The 21,571-nt window shown below is 36.6% G+C and overlaps 1 protein-coding gene across 8 annotated transcripts in view; it reads right to left on the bottom strand.

Moving 5' to 3' along the window:
- Positions 1–425: 425 nt before the first annotated feature.
- The window catches only part of PCGF5 (polycomb group ring finger 5), a 116,939-nt gene continuing 95,793 nt past the window's right edge, over positions 426–21,571 (bottom strand). For 4 of the 8 annotated variants that reach the window (XM_032607759.1, XM_032607758.1, XM_032607762.1 and 1 more), the window contains exons 8-10: positions 20,048–20,137; positions 12,631–12,690; positions 426–6,200 (exon numbers count right to left, since the gene is read on the bottom strand). In XM_032607759.1, coding sequence (XP_032463650.1) covers positions 6,153–6,200; positions 12,631–12,690; positions 20,048–20,137 — 198 coding nt within the window. In that variant the 3' untranslated portion in view covers positions 426–6,152. The remainder of the gene's footprint in view (positions 6,201–12,630; positions 12,691–20,047; positions 20,138–21,571) is intronic. The other 4 variants (XM_032607765.1, XM_032607764.1, XR_004346131.1 and 1 more) reach the window with 3 other exon arrangements.

The raw sequence follows: 21,571 nt of genomic DNA, 5'->3' as shown, positions 1-21,571 counted from the left end.
TGGGGCAGAGATACGAAGCATCACAACCTTCTGACTTGAATGTCTGTCTTCAGCCCAACTAGAATTCCCCAGGCAAGTTATTAATAAAACAAATCTGTTACCTAAGTAGCTGAAGAAAGCAGCCTGTCTTTCAAATCACTTGGGCCTTTCTTTGGTACTCAGTTACTTTCAGAAGATGATATGGATTAGATTAATTTAACAGAAAAAGAAATTGTTCTAAAGTGTACGTGGACACACACCTCAAGTGTTATTCGAGGGCCAGTCTGCCATCTTAAAAGTAAACAGTTCAGCAATCTTTAGAAAATGTTTATCGTTTCAAATATTCAACAAACATTCATAAAACTGGCTACAGTAATACTTAATGGAAACTTTTAAATGACGGTTATGATCTGCAACTACTGATAATGAAGAATGACAGACAGCAATAAATTATGCAATCAAAATTTTAATAACAAAGATACTATTTTTAACATGGTCAAATATACTTGGCTAAGTCCAGATCTTAAAAAACAAAAGTGTCTAGCCCAACCAGTACAACCATACAGCTTTGTACAGAACATTCCATAGATCAACAGAAAATACAGTTGAGCACAAAAATAAAAAATATTTAAAGAGAATCTCTAAGCAGCATTTTATTTCTGCAAAACAGACATATAGTACTGATTAAATATCTACAAGTGCTTTTCCTTTACAAAAATACATATATTCTTAATAGACTAAGTCATTAACAATGACCTGGTAATCTTTCACTTCAATTTGAATGATTTATAAGCTAAATCTTACAACCACAAAAAGGTTTTTATTTGTATTAAGATGTTACCACTTTTGACCAAAAAAAAAAAAAAACTTAAAATATTTTATATTTCAAAGGAAAATTAGCAACATAACTGTACAACATAGTCTATGATGGGTTTATTTAGTGTGAGGGCTACTCTATTAAAAACTGGTGCTTGCTGTTGTGCTGCCAGATGCAGGAACGCAGCACAACACTGGTGCTCCCCCCACAAGCTCTTGCCGACCACAGCTTCATAAGGACACTTGGGCCCCCATCCCCACTCAAAAAAATACAGCGAAAGAAAACCAACCCCAAACAACGTTAGGCTGATCCCATTCCATTTCGAATGTGCAGGACTCCTGCTCTGCTGGACTGATGTGAAGTCCACGGATACATAATCTATTCACTATCTCTGCACTGCCCAGAAATATTTAATCTTCAGTTTGTACTAGATTAGTTTCTTATTCCATGAAGCTCTGAACGATGGAAGAAAACTGGACCCAGTATTTAATGTGTTTCACTTGATTCTAGATTTAAAGGTAATTAAAATTAAAAAGCATTTCTGAATAATGACTCAAGTTTTGAATCCTAGAGAAAGGGGCATAACAAGTATTCGGACACATTCTAATGAGCATTTAAAATAATTTATTTTTGTTTAATTTTGTAACTTTCTGAAAAGGAAGTGCTCGAGCATTTTAATTCTATTTGAAAATATAGTAAGGATAGCAAATAAACACACTACTTGTGAAAACTACATTACATTAGGAAGAGAATCACTTTTAAATTATTTGGGAAAATGCCACTGTTTTAAGAAAAAACTATGAAAACCCTGTAATGTATATTTGAGTACATTTTAATGAACTTTCAATCTGAACTTTTTTCAACAAAATACTATCGAACTAGGTATATCAAGTAAATCCAGAATTAGTTGGTTATTTTGTGCTTTCAAAGAATTTGAGTTTCTAGTATATTTAATATTTTTCAATTTTTTATAAACCAGATCTGGCAGACATGTTATATTCCTTATTGTAGGGATAGGTATATATCTTAAAATAATAGCATTTCATGTTTCTAACCCAGAAAATTAAAGTTATGGCAAACTCACTCATGTTTGTAATTCCCACAACCAATATCTATATCTCACTGGTATAAAGCACAGCCTGCTGGAAAATTCCTTATGGTAAACCAGAGTATATAATGGAGTGCATCCATCTTTATCCGATCCAATGCGGTTTACCAGGTGGCCTGTCAGGAAGACTTCATAATGTGAGCTTTACTTGAGGTGGCCCACAGCATGGGCTCCCCAAAAGATTGGTGTGAGGGCAGGGCTTAACCTGGTGTATATGCTCTTCATCTGGGGCTTATCTTGCCGAATTTGGCTGTATGGCTAGATTCTAAAAACAAAGTCATTGCTGAGAAACAAGACAAAGAGTTACTTTAAAAAAAACCACAGGCCTTTAGGAAAAATTCTGCTTTTGAATACAGAAAATGCATTTACTTATGTGAATCCAACAGAATGCACTATTTTCTATTACAAGTAAGCATGTCCGCACTTCTACCAAAGTCTGTCTTTAATAAAATTTCTCACATTACTAAGAACCCAGGAAGTAAATAGGTATAATTTTAGTCTGTATCACCTCCATGGAATAAAAAGCTTCTCAAATTAGAATTTAAAATCTCAATTTCAATTTTCTTTTCAAAGTATGTATTTCTCCCACTTTTCATCCAGAGGGAGGCTATTTGTTGTGTTAATCTCTTTTTCACCTTTGAGGATTTCCTAAGATCTGTCAGATGGTGCTGGAAAAACAAGAAACATAGCTGAAAGGAAGTATGTTCTGATTATTGCAAGAAAAACCTGCATTTGATTGATCTTACCATGAAAATTAAGTTTAAAGCCTTTCTTTGGTGATATTTTAGCAATTACTCAAGGTTATTGCCTAATTATATAAAAGTAACTTGCAGTCTAAAAATTTCCAACCTCCAAACAGTTAAACTGTCTCTCTAACATGGTTATTAACAGTAAAATGTCTTTGGTGATAACTATTTTCTTATGAAAATCTTTCAAAAAGAGATTATTCTAACTTACAAGAGCCTATTTAGATACAAAACCATTGATAAGAGACAGGGACAGAAAACTCAAAATTTATGCAGTAAATCTAAAACAGAAATGCACTTTAGCAATGAGGCACTTTCTCTTAAATAGTTCAATAAAGCTAAACAGTTCACAATATTATATAACATACTTTTTTTCCCTTAAAGAATCATTTTAAGTTACACATAGTTGAGCAAACTCATTACATTTATAAAATGTGGCATATTAATATGGGACAGATTTTTAATGAATAAAGAAAAATACTTTTCTAAAAGTAGTTAAAAGACATCACCCCAAGGTATCTGGACCTCAGACTGAATGACCTAATACTACCTCATCAGTGAATCTTTTAGTTTATTTGTTTTTATACCTAAAAGTATTCTGTTAATCTGGAGAAAGGGCCATATTTGGGTTTTTCTATTAACTAATGTGATTACTTCTGTTAAAGTGATATCTATAAATAAAGCACAGGCCTTCCTCAGATCCAAGGTTCCTTGACCCTTGTACATCTATGATATCTAAAGCAGAGAAAACAGATTACAAAATCCTTTATGGAAGTAAAGTTCTTTCAGTTTGTCGCTTAAGAAACAAGAGATTAAAGAAAAAATTTAGTTTTATTCTCCAATGTTGCAGATTCAGATGATTATTCCTATAGGCTATTTGTATAAGGAGTTTATCTTATTAGCACCCCAAGTTTGTAAAACTAACCACCTGTATATTTTTGCCTGTAAATTTTTCTATACCTCGTTTCTTACAAGTTCCACAACCTGACTCGGGATAATTAACTAGGGATTAGTGTATTACTAGACATGAAAGTAGTCCCATACTTAGAAAACCGTAGTTGAATATATATGAAGAAGTCTGTGGTTCTAATAGTAATACCACATTACTCAGGACCATCATAAAACGTGTACCTTTCCCCATATAACTGATGCCCTTCTTTATGCAAGGTTTTCACATGTTTTGGCACATATTCCATTGCATTTCAATAGAAGTGTTAATATATTAACATTAAATAAAGGAATTTTATATAAAAGTATTCTCAATTCCATAGTTGCTTCCTATATATTTCCTTGGAAAACAGTGACACTACATAAGATGAGGCAACAAGCCTAATTTAATGAGATCATGTATATAAGACTCATTTAAGGCTGCGAGTTTTGTCTGGGGACCCAAAAACATCCAGGTCTCATTTGTGGTTTTTAAAATGCACTCTCAATTTATTTTAAGTTAATTAAAATCAGCTTCCATAAGTAATCACTGACCTAGATGTGACAAGTTTACAAGAAATCTAAAAATTTCTTAGGGATGTCAGGGAACTGCATTTGACAGCGTAGCAAAATAATTTCTGTAGCTGGGGAGTAAATTCAGTTTCTGGTTTAGGGTAACGGTCTGTGCCAACCATTTTTAAAGAGTTAACAAAAATCTGCCTTTTAAATTCTCTTTGTGAGCCCCTCCAAGCACAAACACAGTCTAACAAAGTGAAATTTTAAAAGTATTGCCATAACCTTTTTCACAAGTCAGGCCAAAAACAACAGAAAACTTTAGACTTTTTGACTTAAAACAAAGGTATAAGGAAAAGATAATTATGACGTTTCAGCCTTTTTATATTGTGAAATGCATCAAGATTTAGCTGTATTTTGTATGTGTTTCTTGGTCGTACACTGTTTTATTTCTAAGAAAGCATTTTGAGATTCAGAAGGCATTACCTTGTGATACATTTTACTGGAAAATGTAGCACATCTACTATGTATACAGTATAAAAACTATGTGTGTAACACACAGATTGTGCTCATGTCAGATTTCTAGAACAGATGTTTTTTCCTAACTTTCAAGATTATTTCCTAAGAATTTCAGAGGTTAAATTTGAAACTGAGGAAATAGGCCTAAGTTTCAAAGCAATTAGTAAAACTTAATTTCCAAAGAAGTTTATGAAAAATAATGCAAATGTTAAGAGGTTTAAAATGAAGTTCTTCATATAATTTAAGGTGACAAGACTTTTTCTGACTTGCAGACTCATCTCAAAATGAGTGGAAGACTTAAAAAAATGCAAAATCAAGGACATTATCATAGCTCTGACCTTAAAGAACTTATGTATAAAACAATATAATCCCATTTCCCCGATTACTACAGGATCTAAAATGAAATATCCTCAAACCATTAATTCTGGTTAGCATATTTATCTATTACACTGCATTCTGTCTATTTTATACGTATGGTTTGGAAATGTGACAGGTTACTAACAGTTTTAATCTACAATTGCTTTGAGATTTTTGAAATCCATAAAATAGCTAATGTTACCTGCTCTAAAAATCCTAATACTTAAATCATCATAACCTTCTGCATGCCACAGTGACACACACCTAAGGCCAACTGAAAAAGGGAAACAATGTACTTCATTAGATAAGAGCCACAGTATAACAATGCACACATAAAGTGGGCTACACAACGGCGATGACATTTCATGAGGCAGCACCCGCTCGTCATAAGGCATTATGAAAGATTAACCTCACTTACACATTAATTTTGTTAGAAGTAAATGTGATCAGCTGCCAACATTTCAAATGGTTGTGAATCTCACTTCAGCTCTCCAAGAAGTCACATACGTTTTCTGGAGGGTGAACAGGCCCTCCCTGTGCGACTGGTAGACTACACAGACAGATGACTCAAAATGCCTACAATTATAATGTGCTCTAATGTAAAGAACAATTGGAATTCTTCCCCAAAGGACTTGCACACTCAAGAGTGCACTATTTTGCACACAAAAAGCTTACTGAGAACAGGACAGTGGCTCAAGGACCACTTTTCTAAATATATTTCCCATACAAAATAATTTCAAGATATAATAATTATTAGTTCCTCGTACAGTACTCTATTTAAACAAGAATTAATCAAATAGTAAGTATGTGAAAACTGCAACACCACAAAGATTGAGCCATATTACTAGTGTAATCAAACATTAGAACAATCTTGGAACAGGCAAGCAAAATATTCAGAAGGCTGGATCGTGGCTGCACACCTAACTGATTTCAACCATGACTTGTATTATACACTGTGAGACAGCACAGATACCTTATGCAGATGGTTCAGTAGCAGAATGGCACTTGGTTTGCTCTTAATAGAAACAACAAAAATGTAACTGACGATTTAGAGACAGACAATGGCCTTATTCGCATGCTGAAAATCTGGTTGTGTCCCTCCAGTCCACACACCGTTCACTGTGCAGTCTGTCGATGAGTAAACACGTAGTGCAGGATTCATTCAGTGGGATCTAGGCCCCGTGGTCTAACCAAAATCAATTCTTGGTCGATACTGCAATACCATGGGGTATGACTATAAAATAAAAACATGATGAATAAGACTGTTGATATAAAAATAATATAGATTATACACAAAAGACTTTAAGAACGTGCAGTTATAGCTTACAGTATTTCCTGCTACTGGTGATTACGACAATTAAGGTTGTAATTATCATTAAGACTATATTTTTAAATGGCTACTATTTTCTAGAATCAGTCAAGTTTTCCATAACTGGCAACAAAGGTGAAGCTGGAAGGCCCGCAGATGTCATACTGCTTGCGTATGTGAATACTACTAATGTTAATACTTAGGGCGAGGCCGGGCCTGTGTGGAGGATGGAAAGCTCTCACCTGCATTCACCTGTGGGGCTGAACAAGACAAGCCCGCAGGCTGGACTCCGTCAGGGCTGCTGTTTGTGAGAGCCCATTGAGTCACGAATTAACAGAGACCTCCTGCTATGAATCTAGGAAAACTGGGATAGTGTTTACAAATCACACATCTTAACTTTGACACTTCTTTTCAGGATTGAAAACTTAACTGTCATTTAAAAAATGTTGAAAAACAAGTAACTAATTGTTAGACGAAACCGCCTCCTTTCAATAGTTGATACTACTAAATATTTGGACTTGACTATTATATGATTGAATGGTTCAGACTGTCCTTCTGTTTTGCTCTATGTAGGGAAGGTATCATACATCAACATACAGCACTAGAGAGGAAACAGCTTCCTGTGGTAAAAGCCACACTGCTACTTCTGTGTCTTTTTTACCCCTTGTTTTGTCATATCACATAGAACTCAAACATCAAAGTCAGAAAGGGTCTGAAGAAACAATGGTTTTCCTTTTCTTAAAGGTGCAGATTCCCCTTTTTAAAATGAAATTACCAGGAGCTACTTTTATGAAAACAAGAAAGGGCTGAGATGGCTACTGACTTGTTTCCCCCCTTGTCTCTGTGTAGGTGAATGCAAAAATCCTGTCTTTCTTTCCTACAGACAAAAGTGGTAGACTGAGATTCCAGAACCCTGAAAATGACTGTTTCTGTAGGTATCATTGCTATGCTACATCCTGGGAAGTCTCACCATTCAGCTCAGGGTTGGACTAGAGGGTAGGAAAGAAAATTCCTAGATCTTGCTGTTCCCAGCTTAAGAAGTAAGGTGACGCTCTACAGTTTTCTAAGGACTGGAGTAAAAGTCACAGTCTCTCAGGGTTTCCATGGTCTAAATCTACTGTGGTTAAATTTTGCTTCCTTGTTTTTTTCTTTCTTTTTTTTTTTTTTTGGCGGTACGCGGGCCTCTCACTGTTGTGGCCTCTCCCATTGCGGAGCACAGGCTCCAGATGTGCAGGCTCAGCGGCCATGGCTCACGGGCCCAGCCACTCCGCGGCATGTGGGATCTTCCCAGAGTGGGGCATGAACCCGGGTCCCCTGCATCGGCAGGTGGACTCTCAACCACTGCGCCACCAGGAAAGCCCGCTTCCTTGTTTTTATTTAAACTTTTTTCTGTTCCCTCTGAATCAGAATATCTGTGAGTGGGACACAGAAATCTGTATTTTACAAAACTCCCTGGGTTTTCTGAAGTTCAGGCAGAGTTGGAGACTGCTACCTAGACATCGTATTAACCTAACTTGACTACTTCCCATCCTACCTGACCCAACCCAGAGCTTGCCTCTCATTATAATAATCTTTCTAGCTTTGCTTTCCATTCCTGTTGAATCTGCATACTTTCTGCAAATAATTAAGTCACTCGTTCAAAAATCCATTCATCGTGCACAGAAGAATCCATCACCAATTCTACTAGGATGTAGGAAGAGAGGGAAGTAAAATGCCTTGGCTGTCAGTGGTTGGGATTTTCTCCGTTTTTGGCTGAAAATGGTTTTCTCTTCTCCTCCAAGTAGCCATTTGTATGTGTGCGTGTCCTATGACAACGTGAAGTTTAAGAATTATTGGTGTTACAAAACTGGAAATGGTTAAGGTATACTTTAAGTCCTATCTGTGTTTCAGTTTGCCTTCTGAAGAAAAATGGCACTGTGTGCACTGTGATGAAATGTGGCCTATCACTCCTCTTAGCGTTATGGGACTCCACTGAGTGCAGACTGCCAGCCCTCGGCCTCATCACTTACTGAAAGAATCCATACTTCCAAAGTATATGTATTTCAAATGTGATAATTTTAGAAAATGATAAAAATTGGCTGGTTGATGTACTATTTTTCTTAAAAAATAAATTATTTACCATAAAAGTAACCTGGTTTTAGATTTAGAAAATATAGAAAACCACCAAGAAAAAAAGGAGAATCATTTAAATCCCACACCCAAAGATAACCACCACAGTCATTTTAATGTACATCCATCTAGTCTTTTTGTCTACGTTATTTTTCTTTTTAAAGCTGGAATCACGCTACACATATTGTTGGGTAAATAATTTTGTCCATAAAAGAATTCTGTCCATTAAAAAAATTCCATAAACTTTATTTCTACAGTATTTAATATGGTCATACATGATCATTTTTAAAGGCTACATATGATACCTTTATAGAAATGTACAATAAATTATCAACAAATCTTTTACTGCATATTTTAGTTTATTTCTTTTCTTTTTTTTTTGCTATTATAAATTTATTGTGACCCAATGATCTATTCCCCACTCCCCACCCTATCTCCCCTGCACCCTTAGGGTTGGTTCCTAGAAGTAGAACTGCTGATTCAGACAGCATAAGCATTTTAAAAGGCTTTTGGTAAATGCTATCACACTGGACTTTAAGAAAGCTGTTCTATTTTTACATTTCTGAGAGAAATATGAGCGCTCATTCTTCAGGAGCCTCATCAGTAATGAGTACTATTCCTTTCCTCTCTCTTAATTTGGAAATTTAATACGCATAAAATAGTATTTGATTTCTTCCTCCATTTTGACTTCTAAATAAGTTAACCATCTTTATACTAGCCAGTTGTGTTTCCTTCTTTTGTGACTTGTCTTATCATGTCTTTTGATTTTTCTACGGACAGGTGAACTCTGTCCTACAGATCTGTATGGATTCTTTACGTATTAGGGCAGCAAATTTTTCTGTCATATATTGCGAATATTCCTTATTTATGGTATATCTGCCATGTACTTTTCAGTATTAGTAGTCAACTTGGTTTGTTCTCTTTCCTTTTACAAGTACAATGAGAAAGGCCATCCTCACTCTGAGGTTAGGTAGCTATATTCTCTTCCTGATCTTTGATGGTATCATTTTTAATGTGTACCGTTTTAGCCATGAAAAACACCTATAATGGGAGGTATGGATTGAATCCCCCCACCCCATCACCACCACCAAAAGTCTCAGGACAATTAACTGAAAACAAACCCTACTAGATCACATCCCACCCCAACATCTATGCTCCAAGTTCCCCGATACCCGGTCAACTACTGTCTCTGCTCCAGGCCCTTGGCCGCCTTGCAGCCCTCAAACCACCAGACACGACCACATCTCTGGATCTTTGCACTGCGTGCCCTCGGCCTAGAGGGCCCTACCCCAGATAGACACACCGCTCTTACTCTCACTTCTTTTTGATCAAAAATCCCCAACTCAAAGAGGTCTTCCCTTGGCTATCTTATCTAAAATATTCTATTTATCTACTTTAATTTTTCTTCTAACACTATAAATTTTACTCATTTATCTTTCATCTGTTATCATTAGAGTATAGGCTCCATGAAGGAAATGAATTTTTTTCATTTTTACTTCTGTGTTCCCAGGGCCTAGAAGATTGCCCAGTGCATAATTAAGGGCTCAATAGATATTTGCTAATCTTTTTACCCTCCACTAATTTGAAATACTCTTGATAGATTCATGTTCCTGAGCTATTCTTTTTATTCATGTGTCTATGTTTAAGATAGTACCCGATTTTAATTACTTCGGCTTTAAAATACGTTTCAGTAGGCGGCCATGAATGTGCCCCGTGATCACTCATTTAAAAAGGGGACTGACCAGAGGCACCAAGTTATATTTCCTGATGAACTTCAGAATGACTGACTCTGTCAAGTTAAACAAGAATCTGGTAAAAATGTGTTTGAAACTATATTAAACTTCATAATTTAATTATGGGAAGAACTGACATCACTATAATATTTAATGTACTAAATTTCTTGTGTGCAAAGTGGGATTGTGCTTACATATGAGAAGGTCTTTGACCTTAGGAAACATGCTGAAGTATTTAGAGGTCAACTGTCACGATACGTGCAATTTAATTTCAAGCGGCTCCGTAAAGAAACAATAGATATATTTATAAAGAGATTAACGAGATAAGGAGAAGAGGAAGAAAGGGAAAGGGGGGCAAAAACTGTAGCAAAATGTTAATTGGTAAATCTAAGTAAAAGTAAATGATACTCCTTTGTATTACATCAACTTTGTTGTAGTTTTGAAATTTTTCAAAATAAGAAGCTTGCAGGAAAAATTAGGACTTAACATTCAAATTTTATCAAACGCCTTTTCAGCATCTACTAGTATTTATTTGACTTAGTGTTTTTAGGATATAATATGTATATAATTTCCCTCTCCCCAGCATGAAGCCATTCTTGCATTTCTGATAAAAATACTACTTGGTCTTGGTTTATTCTTCTTCTAGCATATTATTTTAGTATATTTAGTATGTTTTCATCATCTTTGTTTTCGTGTTCAAAATAAGATTTGATACTCGTTTTCTAATTGCAGGTTCTCTGTCAGTTTTTGCTTTCACGATTATGTTACCTTTGTAAAATGAATTTGGAAAAATTCCATCTTTTTCAATGACTTAAACCAATTTAGAATGAGAATGATCTATTCCTTGAAAATATGAGGGAACGTGACCATTAAAAGTAGTTTTATATTTAGGTATCTGTAATTTAATTTTTTTTATGTCTTCCACAATTTAGTGATTTACATTTTCTTCTTGGGTGAATGTTGGTCCACTATTATTTTCCCAGAAAACTGTCTATTTCATGAAATTTTCACAAAATTAAAAAATTTAATAGCATAAAGCTACACATATAATAATACTTTCTTATAACAGTGATAATTTTTTCCTTGAAATTTTCTAGGTGATTTTTGGCTAAAGATGTTCTGACAGGACTATACTCTATAATGAAGTGTTGAAGTCAGAAAAGGAAGTGTGTGTGGATTTTTGAAATTTTGGTCTTATTCTAGTTCTCTAAAACTTTAGATCAGAGTTTAAGAATACCTTTATTTCTCAGGAAATAAACAGACATCAGTGCCAAGAGTAAAAGCAAAAAGCTATGTACGTATGAGTTATAACTAAAGGCAGGAGCATCACAATTCATCTCAAAATCAGCCGTGAAGCTAAGGTCAGCTGAAACATCTACACATATCTCACCAGCTCAGTTAAATTATTTAGTCACCCCTCACCCTCAACTGCATAATATAAGGAGAAGTATGACTTTTTTTCTCTACATGATTTTCTATTGGCCTTTATAGTTGCTAAATGTGCTTACTCCATTACTAAAAACAACAGGACTTAAAAAGTGTGTATTAAGAAACACACATTTTAATGACAGTGTGGGGATTTCCACAATCACAGCATGGACAATGAGACTGAGGGAAATTCTAGATAAAATGCTAATTTAACATTTTCGATTTGAAGTGGTTCTTCTAATACTTAACATATAATTATTTGTCCCAACCCTAAAACTGCAACATCAGAGGTAAGCCTGCTAGTTAAGTTTGTTATATAATTACAATTCTCCTTTCTTGGCTCCAAGGAAATAATTATGAAGACTACTTTAATTTCTGGGATAAAAGAACAATGGAGATTTTTAAGAAATGCCATGGTTAATCCATGGATTAAGGTTGATCATAGACCATCTCTACACTCAACAGTAATCCTTACTATTCTACACTTAGTCTCTTCTGTTTTCCAAATTTTTAAAATGTACTTATATTAGATAAACTTTTCTCAGGTATGTTCACGTTTGCTCAGTGCATTACTAAATCAGTTCACTATCATTTCTGTGCTAAAAGAGGTAACTCAAGTACAGTCCTTAGGACAGGGCCTAGTAAGCGAGCTCACAACTGCATTGAGATGTTGCTGTTATGTAGCTTCACCTAATCTGGCATTTTATCTTTCACTTGTGGGTGAATGATTAATTAAAAACACACACACACAAAGAAGTGATAAGTATAGAGCAGAGATCCAATATGGAGCAGAGATTTCTCATGGGCTGAAAGCGGTAATTATTAACAATTCCTGATGCATAAATAATGGCCTGAACATTTATAACTTCATTTTTAGTCTGGCAAAATTAAAAAGATAATTCAAGAGAACTAAAATAATGGGAAACTTTGGGGATATAAGTTGAAAAGATGAAGTTCTATAGCTCAAGTAAGTCTTAGTTTTGCAAAGTTACATGTCTTAGGAACTAGAGTTTGGGGTGAAAGCAGTCACCTTTGTGGCAGGCAGGCATCAGAGGGTCATATGTACAGTCGTGAGTGCCTCTTACCTGATACAAAGGGCCATCCTGAGGGCAGACTTGCGAAGCTGAGCAGTTCAGACACCGAAACTGCGGAGGAGATGAACTCATCAGATAAGAGGCATCCACAACTGGATACATATTTAAAATATTTTAACGTCAAACATGAGTCAACATGATTAAGTAAACACTTTCCAAAATATGGTAGTTGTTTTTGGAAAAAGTCTTTAATAACTTAGTGACTGGTAAATTTTAGCTTGAAATTATTTCAGTCTCTAGATATGAGTTTTGTTAATATTCTGCAAATATTTACCAAAACGGTGACCTATCCTTCCATCTCCTCTTCAAATACTAAATTCCTGAGAAAACCCTCGCCTTCTCAATCCAGGAGGGGCACCCTCTTTCTTCCAACTTTTCCTGTGAGTAATCTCTCCTAGATCTCCTCTTCAACCACCCTGAGAGGGAACACTGTCTGAGGATCTCAGAGCTCTGAGAGGGGCAGGGAACTTGCCTCAGCCTGTAAGTGATCCATGTTCTGTTTTAGATTAGGTTCTTTATATTCCTCCGATTAGACTCTTAGTCTCCATAACTATTTTAATAGCATTAGATTGTGAAATCTTTGAGTCTGAATCTTATTCATATTTGCAATCTTAAGAGCTAAGGCACAGAACTGGCACACAGCAGCCACTCAAATGTTTTATGAGTAAATCAATGAATTAACATATTTTTAAACCAGTGAGTAGATTCATTTCTAAATCTACCATCTTTTAACGGTTAACCATTCATATTAAAAAATCATTCCCAAATCTTGATTTTTCAATATTATCCTGAACCCTTATTAAGCATAAACATTTGAACTGTAATGGAATTATGAAACATAACACACTTTAAAATTATGCATATATGAATTCAACATCGTGTGCTTCTTCAAAACAGAAAAAAAAAGATTAAAAATATGGGGCTTCCCTGGTGGTGCAGTGATTGAGAGTCCGCCTGCCGATGCAGGGGACACGGGTTCGTACCCCGGTCTGGGAAGATCCCACATGCCGCGGAGCGGCTGGGCCCGTGAGCCATGGCCGCTGAGCCTGCACGTCCGGAGCCTGTGCTCCGCAGCGGGAGAGGCCACAGCAGTGAGAGGCCCGCATACCACAAAAAAAAAAAAAAAAAAATGTGAGATACAAATTAACCAGGATAAATCTAACATCCCAGAGCAGGTTTTTAAAATATACTTTGGAAGAATATTTAAATAAGCAATTATTAAAAAAAATATACTGGTAGTTTTTAAAATAAAATTTTAGATATTTTCCATTTCCTGAAAGACGTTAGCAATTTTTTTCCCTAGAAGTTAGTCTTTGAATTTCTGTACTGGGGTCATCAACATGCTGTAAGACACACCCAGCACTGCTATCGTTGACAACCTTCCCCCTTCTCTCCGAAGACTCCCCACACTGCGGCCTACAAGACTTTGCCTAACTATGCAAGTCCCAAATAGCATTTAACAAGTAAAGAGGGTAGAAAGAGGCAAATTTCACTGTTTTGTTTTTGTTTTGCTTTCTATTAATCTCTTTGGTATCAGTCAAGGTAGATGTTTGCTTTTCCTAAAATTGCTTGGTAATGCAAAGAAAGCAAAGCAAGGCAAACGTGGTGCAGTAACTTTAGGTAGGGACTGGCGGCGGGGGGAGTTGTTGGAAGAGATAAAACCAACCAGGATATTATCTGGGAAAAGGGGGAATCCTGAGAGTAGGTACTCAACCTACCCAAGGAAAGGTAAGCAGGAAGAACATGAGTTCATGGTGAAAGCTGAGGCTGAAGAGACAGAGATATCAACAGTTAGCTTGCAGACATGAGACTAAGTGTAGGAGGAGAGAATTATAATAATAATGAAAGCAAACATACATAAGCTATTAATAAAATAACATTTATTATGTCCGGCACTCTGCTAAGTACTTTATTATATTCCATTAATTCTTACTAAAATTTTTCAAGATAGGTATTATTACCCCAATTTTAAGGACCAAAAAACTGAGGCAAAACTATGCAGCGTGATACAACAGGGAGGAAATAGCTGCAAAATACATAATAAAAGATGAATATCCAGAATACATAAAGAGCTCCTAGGAGTCAGTAGGAAAAAGATAAAGTTCACAATGGAAAAAGGGGCAATGGATATGGAAAGAAACTTCACACAAGAAATACAAAATTGAAAATATGAAGTGTTGGTGAGGGTATCAGAAAATGGGCACTCATACATTATTGGTATGACTATAAACTGCTAAAAACTTTTTAGAGGACAATTTATCAGTACCTATCAAAATTTAAAACATGCATACTCTGCTGTAAATCCACATCTGGAATTTAGCCAATAAATATGCTTCCACATGTGCAAAAAGATATATACACTGGAATACAGCACTGTTTGTCATGTCAAGATATTTGAAAAAAGTCTAAACGAGTCAAATCAAACGAGTATATTAATCAAATTATGCTACAGCCACACAAGTGGAATACTATAAATTTGTTACAAATAATTATTTTAAAATTTACTGATTCTCCACAAGACATATTAACAAATGAGAAAAAGAAGCTGCAAAACAGTACATATGATCCCATTTATGTTTCAAAAAATGTGATGAACACTGCATGGATATTATAAACAGAATCCATGTAATTAGACTGGCAATTAAGTCCCTTCCAAACTGAGGTCTAATTCTTCAATTCTACACCTCAATTCATGGATGTGGAAACTACAGGGTAGGTCAGTGGTCATGGATCATGTCCCCTAAAATCATCTTACTCAAAGGGTGGCCCCAAATATCAGGTGCACATACAACGCCTGGGAGCTTGTCAGAAATGCAGAATTTCTGTCCTCGCCCCAGAACTACTGAATCAGAATCTGTATTTTACCAAGATTCCCCAGGTGTTTTGTGATTTGCATTAAAGTTTGCGAAGCAATGGTTTAAAAGGTACATTTTCTCCCACTAATAAGCAAAAGATGAACACCAATCTTGAGGTGCAAATACTGTTATGAACTGAAAAATTTCTGGGACTTAGCTAAGTTTGTCTGGATATTTGATTCCTAAAGATAAAAGTCTTTCAAAAATGCATCACAATGCGCTTCCCTGGTGGCGCAGTGGCTGAGAGTCCGCCTGCCGATGCAGGGGACACAGGTTTGTGCCCCGGTCTGGGGAGATCCCACATGCCGCGAAGCGGCTGGGCCCGTGAGCCATGGCCGCTGAGCCTGCGCTCTGCAACGGGAGGGGCCACAGCAGTGAGAGGCCCGCGTACTGCAAAAAAAAAAAAAAAGCATCACAATGAAGACAAGGATCCAGAAAGAGCACAGAGGACAGAAAGCAGGCTGAGCCTGAAGTGAAACCGTCCCAGGATAAAGGGGAGGAGTGGCCCAGATGCTGTGTGGCACAGGCAGAAATGTCCTGTTTCTGAGGAGTGGAGGCAAAACTGACTCCCCGAGGTTCCCCCCAGGAGTCTAGCAAGAGGACAAGGCCAAGAGGTGATCTGAATACGGGGGATCCTGCCTGAGGCAAAAGACCCAGAAAGGCAGAGGTGGCATCCAACATGAAGAGGGAAGAAAACCACAGACTCTACTCAGAGGCACAGAGAAGAGTCCAGAACTTCAGAGGGCACCCCACAGCACCAAAGAGAATAAAGGACTGCAAATGCCAGCCAAGTCAATCAAGAAATTTAATACGATGCCAATCACAATCCCATTCTCAAGCCCACCTAAACAATAAAGGGGGAAAACTAGCCAACACAATTAAAAAAAAAAATAAGGAGCTTTTTCCTAACAGATGCTGATAGACATCATAAAGTAACCTAGAAGGCCCAACTATTTTCCTTTTAAGTTAGTTTGGACTTTATTTAAATATATCCCAAAGAAAATAGACAATTGAGGAGTTTTAGATAGGGCTGTTATGTGATCAGATTTTTATAAAAGCTATAATGTGAAATGCTGGTATAGGATTAAGCCCTACTCAGAAGAACAAAACAATGTCCAGGAACATAGATATACACATCTGCATGTGTACACATATGTCTAGATACATATGCACAGATAACGGTGACATCTCAAAACAATGAGGCAAAGTATGACTTATTCAATAAACTATTTCTGGCAAAAAATTCTTAGAATAAGTTTTAGAGTCTTAGCCTTGTTGTAGGTGTGTGTGTGTAAATGAACAAATCCCAGGTAGATTAAAATGTTTAATATAAAAAAGTACCGGAAGTAAGTGAAAGAACCATAAGGCGGTCATTAGTTTAGGAAATATGCCGACCCCAGGCCAAGACAGAGCCAGTTAGCAATGCCAGTAGAGACAGTAACGAGAGCTTTTCAGACAATCTGGCATCTTGCTGGCAATGAAGGGTACAGATGGGAAAGGACGTGACTGCAATAAATATGCTGGAAGGGGCTTAATCAAGAAAGAATTGTTTTATTGTTAGTTTGTCCATTCACTCCAACTGTCAGAATTCATCAATTATAATAACTCATAATTAACTGGAACATGAGCAAAAATTTAAAATTTGTTTAACAGAAAACAAATGGGAAACAGACTGAAATAAACAAAATGACCTTTAAGCTATATTTTGCCTAACTACTACCTTATAAAAGACAAAACTTTCATTCAATTTACTCTTCAAACAAATACTTACTGAGTATCTGTACTAGGCACTGCTCTAGGTGCTGGAGACTGAGCAGTGAACAAATAATCATCCCTGCCCTCAGGCTACATTTTAGTTGGGGACAAACAATAAACATACAGAAGAGGTATAGTGACTGGTATGAAATACTGTGGAGAATGGCAAGGCATGACAAGGGGTTAAGAGTGCCAGATCAGGAGAGGGGTTGGACTATTAACGGAAGTCAGAGGCCTCACTGAGGAGGGGATGTAGAAGCAAAATTCTCTGGGTGAAGGGGGTAAAGGGAACAAGTTAGGTGGATATTTGGGGAGGCAAGGGCAAGCCTGGCATGTTAGAGGAAACAAACACAGAGGCCAGTGAAGCGAGAGGGAGGGAGCAAAGGGTAAGAGCAAAGATGTCTTTGGGGAAAACTGTGTGGGGTCCACCATCTATAGGTCCCTGGAAGGACTTTGGCTTTTATCTAAATGCCATTAGATGGTACGGGATAACTTAGAGCACAGAAGCGACATGTTCTAACTTGTGTTAAGAGGGTCACTCTGGCTGCTGTGCTGGGTGAAGATGGGAGGGGGCACAGGTGGTGGCAAGAGCAGAAGCATGGGATAGGGAGGGTGGGAGGGAGACGCAAGAGGGAGGAGATATGGGGATATATGTATAGGTATAACTGATTCACTTTGTTATACAGCAGAAACTAACACACCACTATAAAGCAATTATACTCCAATAAAGATGTAAGAAAAAAACTAAAACACACAGCTGTGAGAAATTCAAGACGTTAAAAAAAAAAAAAAGTAGAAGCATGGAGCCCAGTTAAGAGACTTCTATAGAAATTCTGGAGAAGAGTGACAGTGGCTTGGACCAGAGTGACAGAAGAGGAGGTGATAAGATGTAACTGGATTCTCATTACTGTATTTTGACGGTAGAGGTCAAAGAATTTGCTAAGGATGGATGAAACTAATCAGGACTGACTTTAGGGATTTGGGTCTGAGAAACTGGAAAAATGGAACTATTAATCTTGGAACTGATGAGAATGTGAAGGCTGAGGGAGAAACAGGTTTAGAGGAGGAGAACACACAAAAAACAGGGTTGTCATGCCAAAAAAACGAAATGGGCTATTTCTTTACTGTTGTACTAAGTATAAAATGTGGCATCTTTTTCCTATTTATTGGTTGTTTTTACCTGAATAAAAATAAGGTACTAAACCATTTTTCTGAACCAATTTTTATTAAAATATGCCTTAACCAGGGAATTTAAACTATTCGGAAATGTGTAATCAGAAGCGTAACTGTAGTGAAGACTGGTTTCTCTTTATTAATAACAATTTCTATGAATTAGCTCTTCCATGCTTTGACATTAAAATAACTGGCAGTGTGGGAGACCTTTGGGAAGGGATCTGGTGAAGGGACAAGTGAGTATCAGTAGATGTCTTGCAGTGGATGATGAGTTACAGCTCTTCAACCTTAAGGCAAACCTATTCATAATGATGATATCAAGCACTAACACATACTGAAGTGTCCAGTGAACTATCAAAGAAAGCTAAAATTATACCAATATTGTGGTATTACTATTATGTGTAATATCGCAATATTTAGGCCCCAGCAGGGCCAGGCAAGAGAACTGACTACCTCTGTAATCTGCACTTGGTACCCAAAACATTCTGGTTAGATGGATTAAGTGAGAGTGATGTATGTAGAACCATTAAAAAATATATAAAATGTCATAGGCAAGTAGTAATTTACCAAATACAAAGACAATTAGAATTTTCAAAAAAGGAGCCCTAGAGAGGTTTCATGAGTTCCTCAAGGCACACAACCAGTTGGTGGCTGGGACTAGAACATAACTTATTCCTCCTGGTCACGAGAACTCAGCCTCACAAGGAAGGCGTCATCCAAGTGGGATGTGAATGGAAAAAAATTCTGAATTAAGAAGTTATGTGCTTCATTTATTATTGTATCATACCAAGACAGTTCTTCTGAAAAAAAAAAAAGTTCCATAGATGTTTACATTCAACATAAGTATGTTTTTGAGCCACTGTAATTGTGTGAGGCTGCATTTCTTAATTTTGTGTTTTTTTATAATTACTACTGTATTCCTTACTGCTACATATCAGCCTTACAATCCCTAGCCCCTCAAATTTCCCTAATATCAATGTTACATATAACTCATAAAATACACTTGAACCTTCTAATTAACCCTAATCAAAGATATAGTTCAAAATACAAACTCCTTTGGGGTTTAAAAAAAAATTTCTTAGTTTCCTCCTTTTAATCATCTCTCCCATATTGCCTGGGGCCTAAGGCACGGCAATCTAATTCTGGCATCAGAAACCACTGCAAACTCACTTACCCTTCGGTCCGATTTTATACTTTCAATGTAAAGTCGGTACCTGAAAAAAAGATTATCTAGATTCTACCCTATCTGTTTCCTCTACCACAAACAAAAAATATCTTAACCATTAAACATACTAGCCAGGGCAGAACTTAAAAGTTCCCATAATTTACTGGAGTTTAAAAAAATGTAAGTGCTATCTCCTCCATCTCTAGGTTAGCTGAGTTCTGAACATATTCAAACTGATGTTTTAAACTTACCTTAAATATAACAAAACCACATCTAACACAGATCTCGGCCTTGTACTTGGGACCAACTATCATGGAGTAGCTGAGAAACAATAAGAGGAACCAGTTTCTTCTTTCCCAAGCTAGTTTTTTTTTTTTTTAAGTGTCTAAGTAACTGTTAAATTTGAATAACATAATGGTAAAGAACTAAATATACACATAGGTATATAAAAGCAATTTACGTTTTCGCCTCTTAGTCGCCATCGTGTCATGTAGATGAACTCCATAGTATGATCCTTCCCCATAATTTCACCATTGCACAGCACATCCAACTTTAAAAAGAATAGTTACAGATCCATTAACATAAATAATTCACAATTCGTAAGTGTTTTACATTCTTTTCCCCAAATTTCAAAAAAGATTCAAATACTTATATCAAAATAGAAGTAGTGTCCATTATTTGAGAAGAACACTGGATCTTTCTATTAAAAGCACAGGCTCCTCTCACTGGTATTAACAATTCAGATATAATTAACATGAATCACTGTCTGTCTTGTCCCACATACCTCTATCTCAAGTTCATCACCTAATTCTGAAACGCAATGTGAACCTTCTTAGTCTATGTCTCTGTGCAGCCTTTGAGATTTAGACGTATTTCTGTGATTTCTTACTGAATGAGAAGAAATTGTGGAAACCTTATAATTCCTCATGGCACATTTGGCTTATGAATTCATCTCTCATTTGAAGGAGCTGCTTTCCTCCTCTGCATTAGTTTATATTTGCAGCGGGTAAAGGAATGGATATGGATACATGATTTTTGGGTGCTTCAAGGCATTCAAGCTGACAGAACAATTAGGACCAGGCCACAGGCCTGCATCTCCCAGGGCTCTCCCACCTCTCTGCTATGCTTAGCTGGTAACCTGCATAATATTTACCAGGCCATCTTCCCACCTTGTATGGAACTTCAAAAAAGGGTCATACTTATCAGTGCTCACTTTTGCTCTAGAGCTGCAGCCACCAAACCACCCCTGCTGCCCCCAGTCCTTAGCAAGGCCACAGGAGCTGTGGCTATGATTTACAAATTCAACAAAGCATCACTAAACAAGCATTTATTATAGATCCCTATAAATAAAACATTTCGGTTTTCTAGAGATTAAAAGCAAACTGATAGGATTTAAAGTATGGAAAGGAGGAAGAATGGCTTTTAAATAATTCCTGTCTGGCTAGACAGAGACTGGAGTTTTGAACTTTAAGTCTAAAATGAGTATAGTTCCAATTGTACTAGATAAATTATTAGCTAAATTATATTGATTTCTGGATGATTTATGGTGACTTAAATGGACCGCAGAATGTTTTTCAGACACCATTTTATTTTTAAAAGAACAAAGTAGATAGTTTCATTTTCTTTATCTTGCCTGTAAAATAAATTCATAAGCAAAGAGGTAAAGAGACTTACTTAGGATGCAATTCCCAACTAGGTACGCAGCTTCCATTATTGTCATTTGAAAACCAAACCATCCTGCCCCAGTTACCAGTGCTGTTACAGACACTTCAGCTGTTAGGAATGTCATTAAATCATCCCCTTACATGTGGGGCAGCAAAATAAGGGGGGGAACAGTAAATATTACTAAAAATCATAGGGAAAGGTCTTTGCATTGGGATAGATAAGGAGATGTCAGTGAATTCAGTTTCTCCCCCTTCCATCCTTTCTATAGAAAAGTCTACGGAGAAATGTATGTAGTAAGTGCCAGTGGTAAGACTGTATG

Source organism: Phocoena sinus, chromosome 16 (genome assembly GCF_008692025.1).
Source record: "Phocoena sinus isolate mPhoSin1 chromosome 16, mPhoSin1.pri, whole genome shotgun sequence".
Classification (NCBI taxonomy): domain Eukaryota; kingdom Metazoa; phylum Chordata; class Mammalia; order Artiodactyla; family Phocoenidae; genus Phocoena; species Phocoena sinus.
Note: the sequence above shows the minus strand (reverse complement) of the source record. Positions and strands in the feature narration are given on the sequence as shown.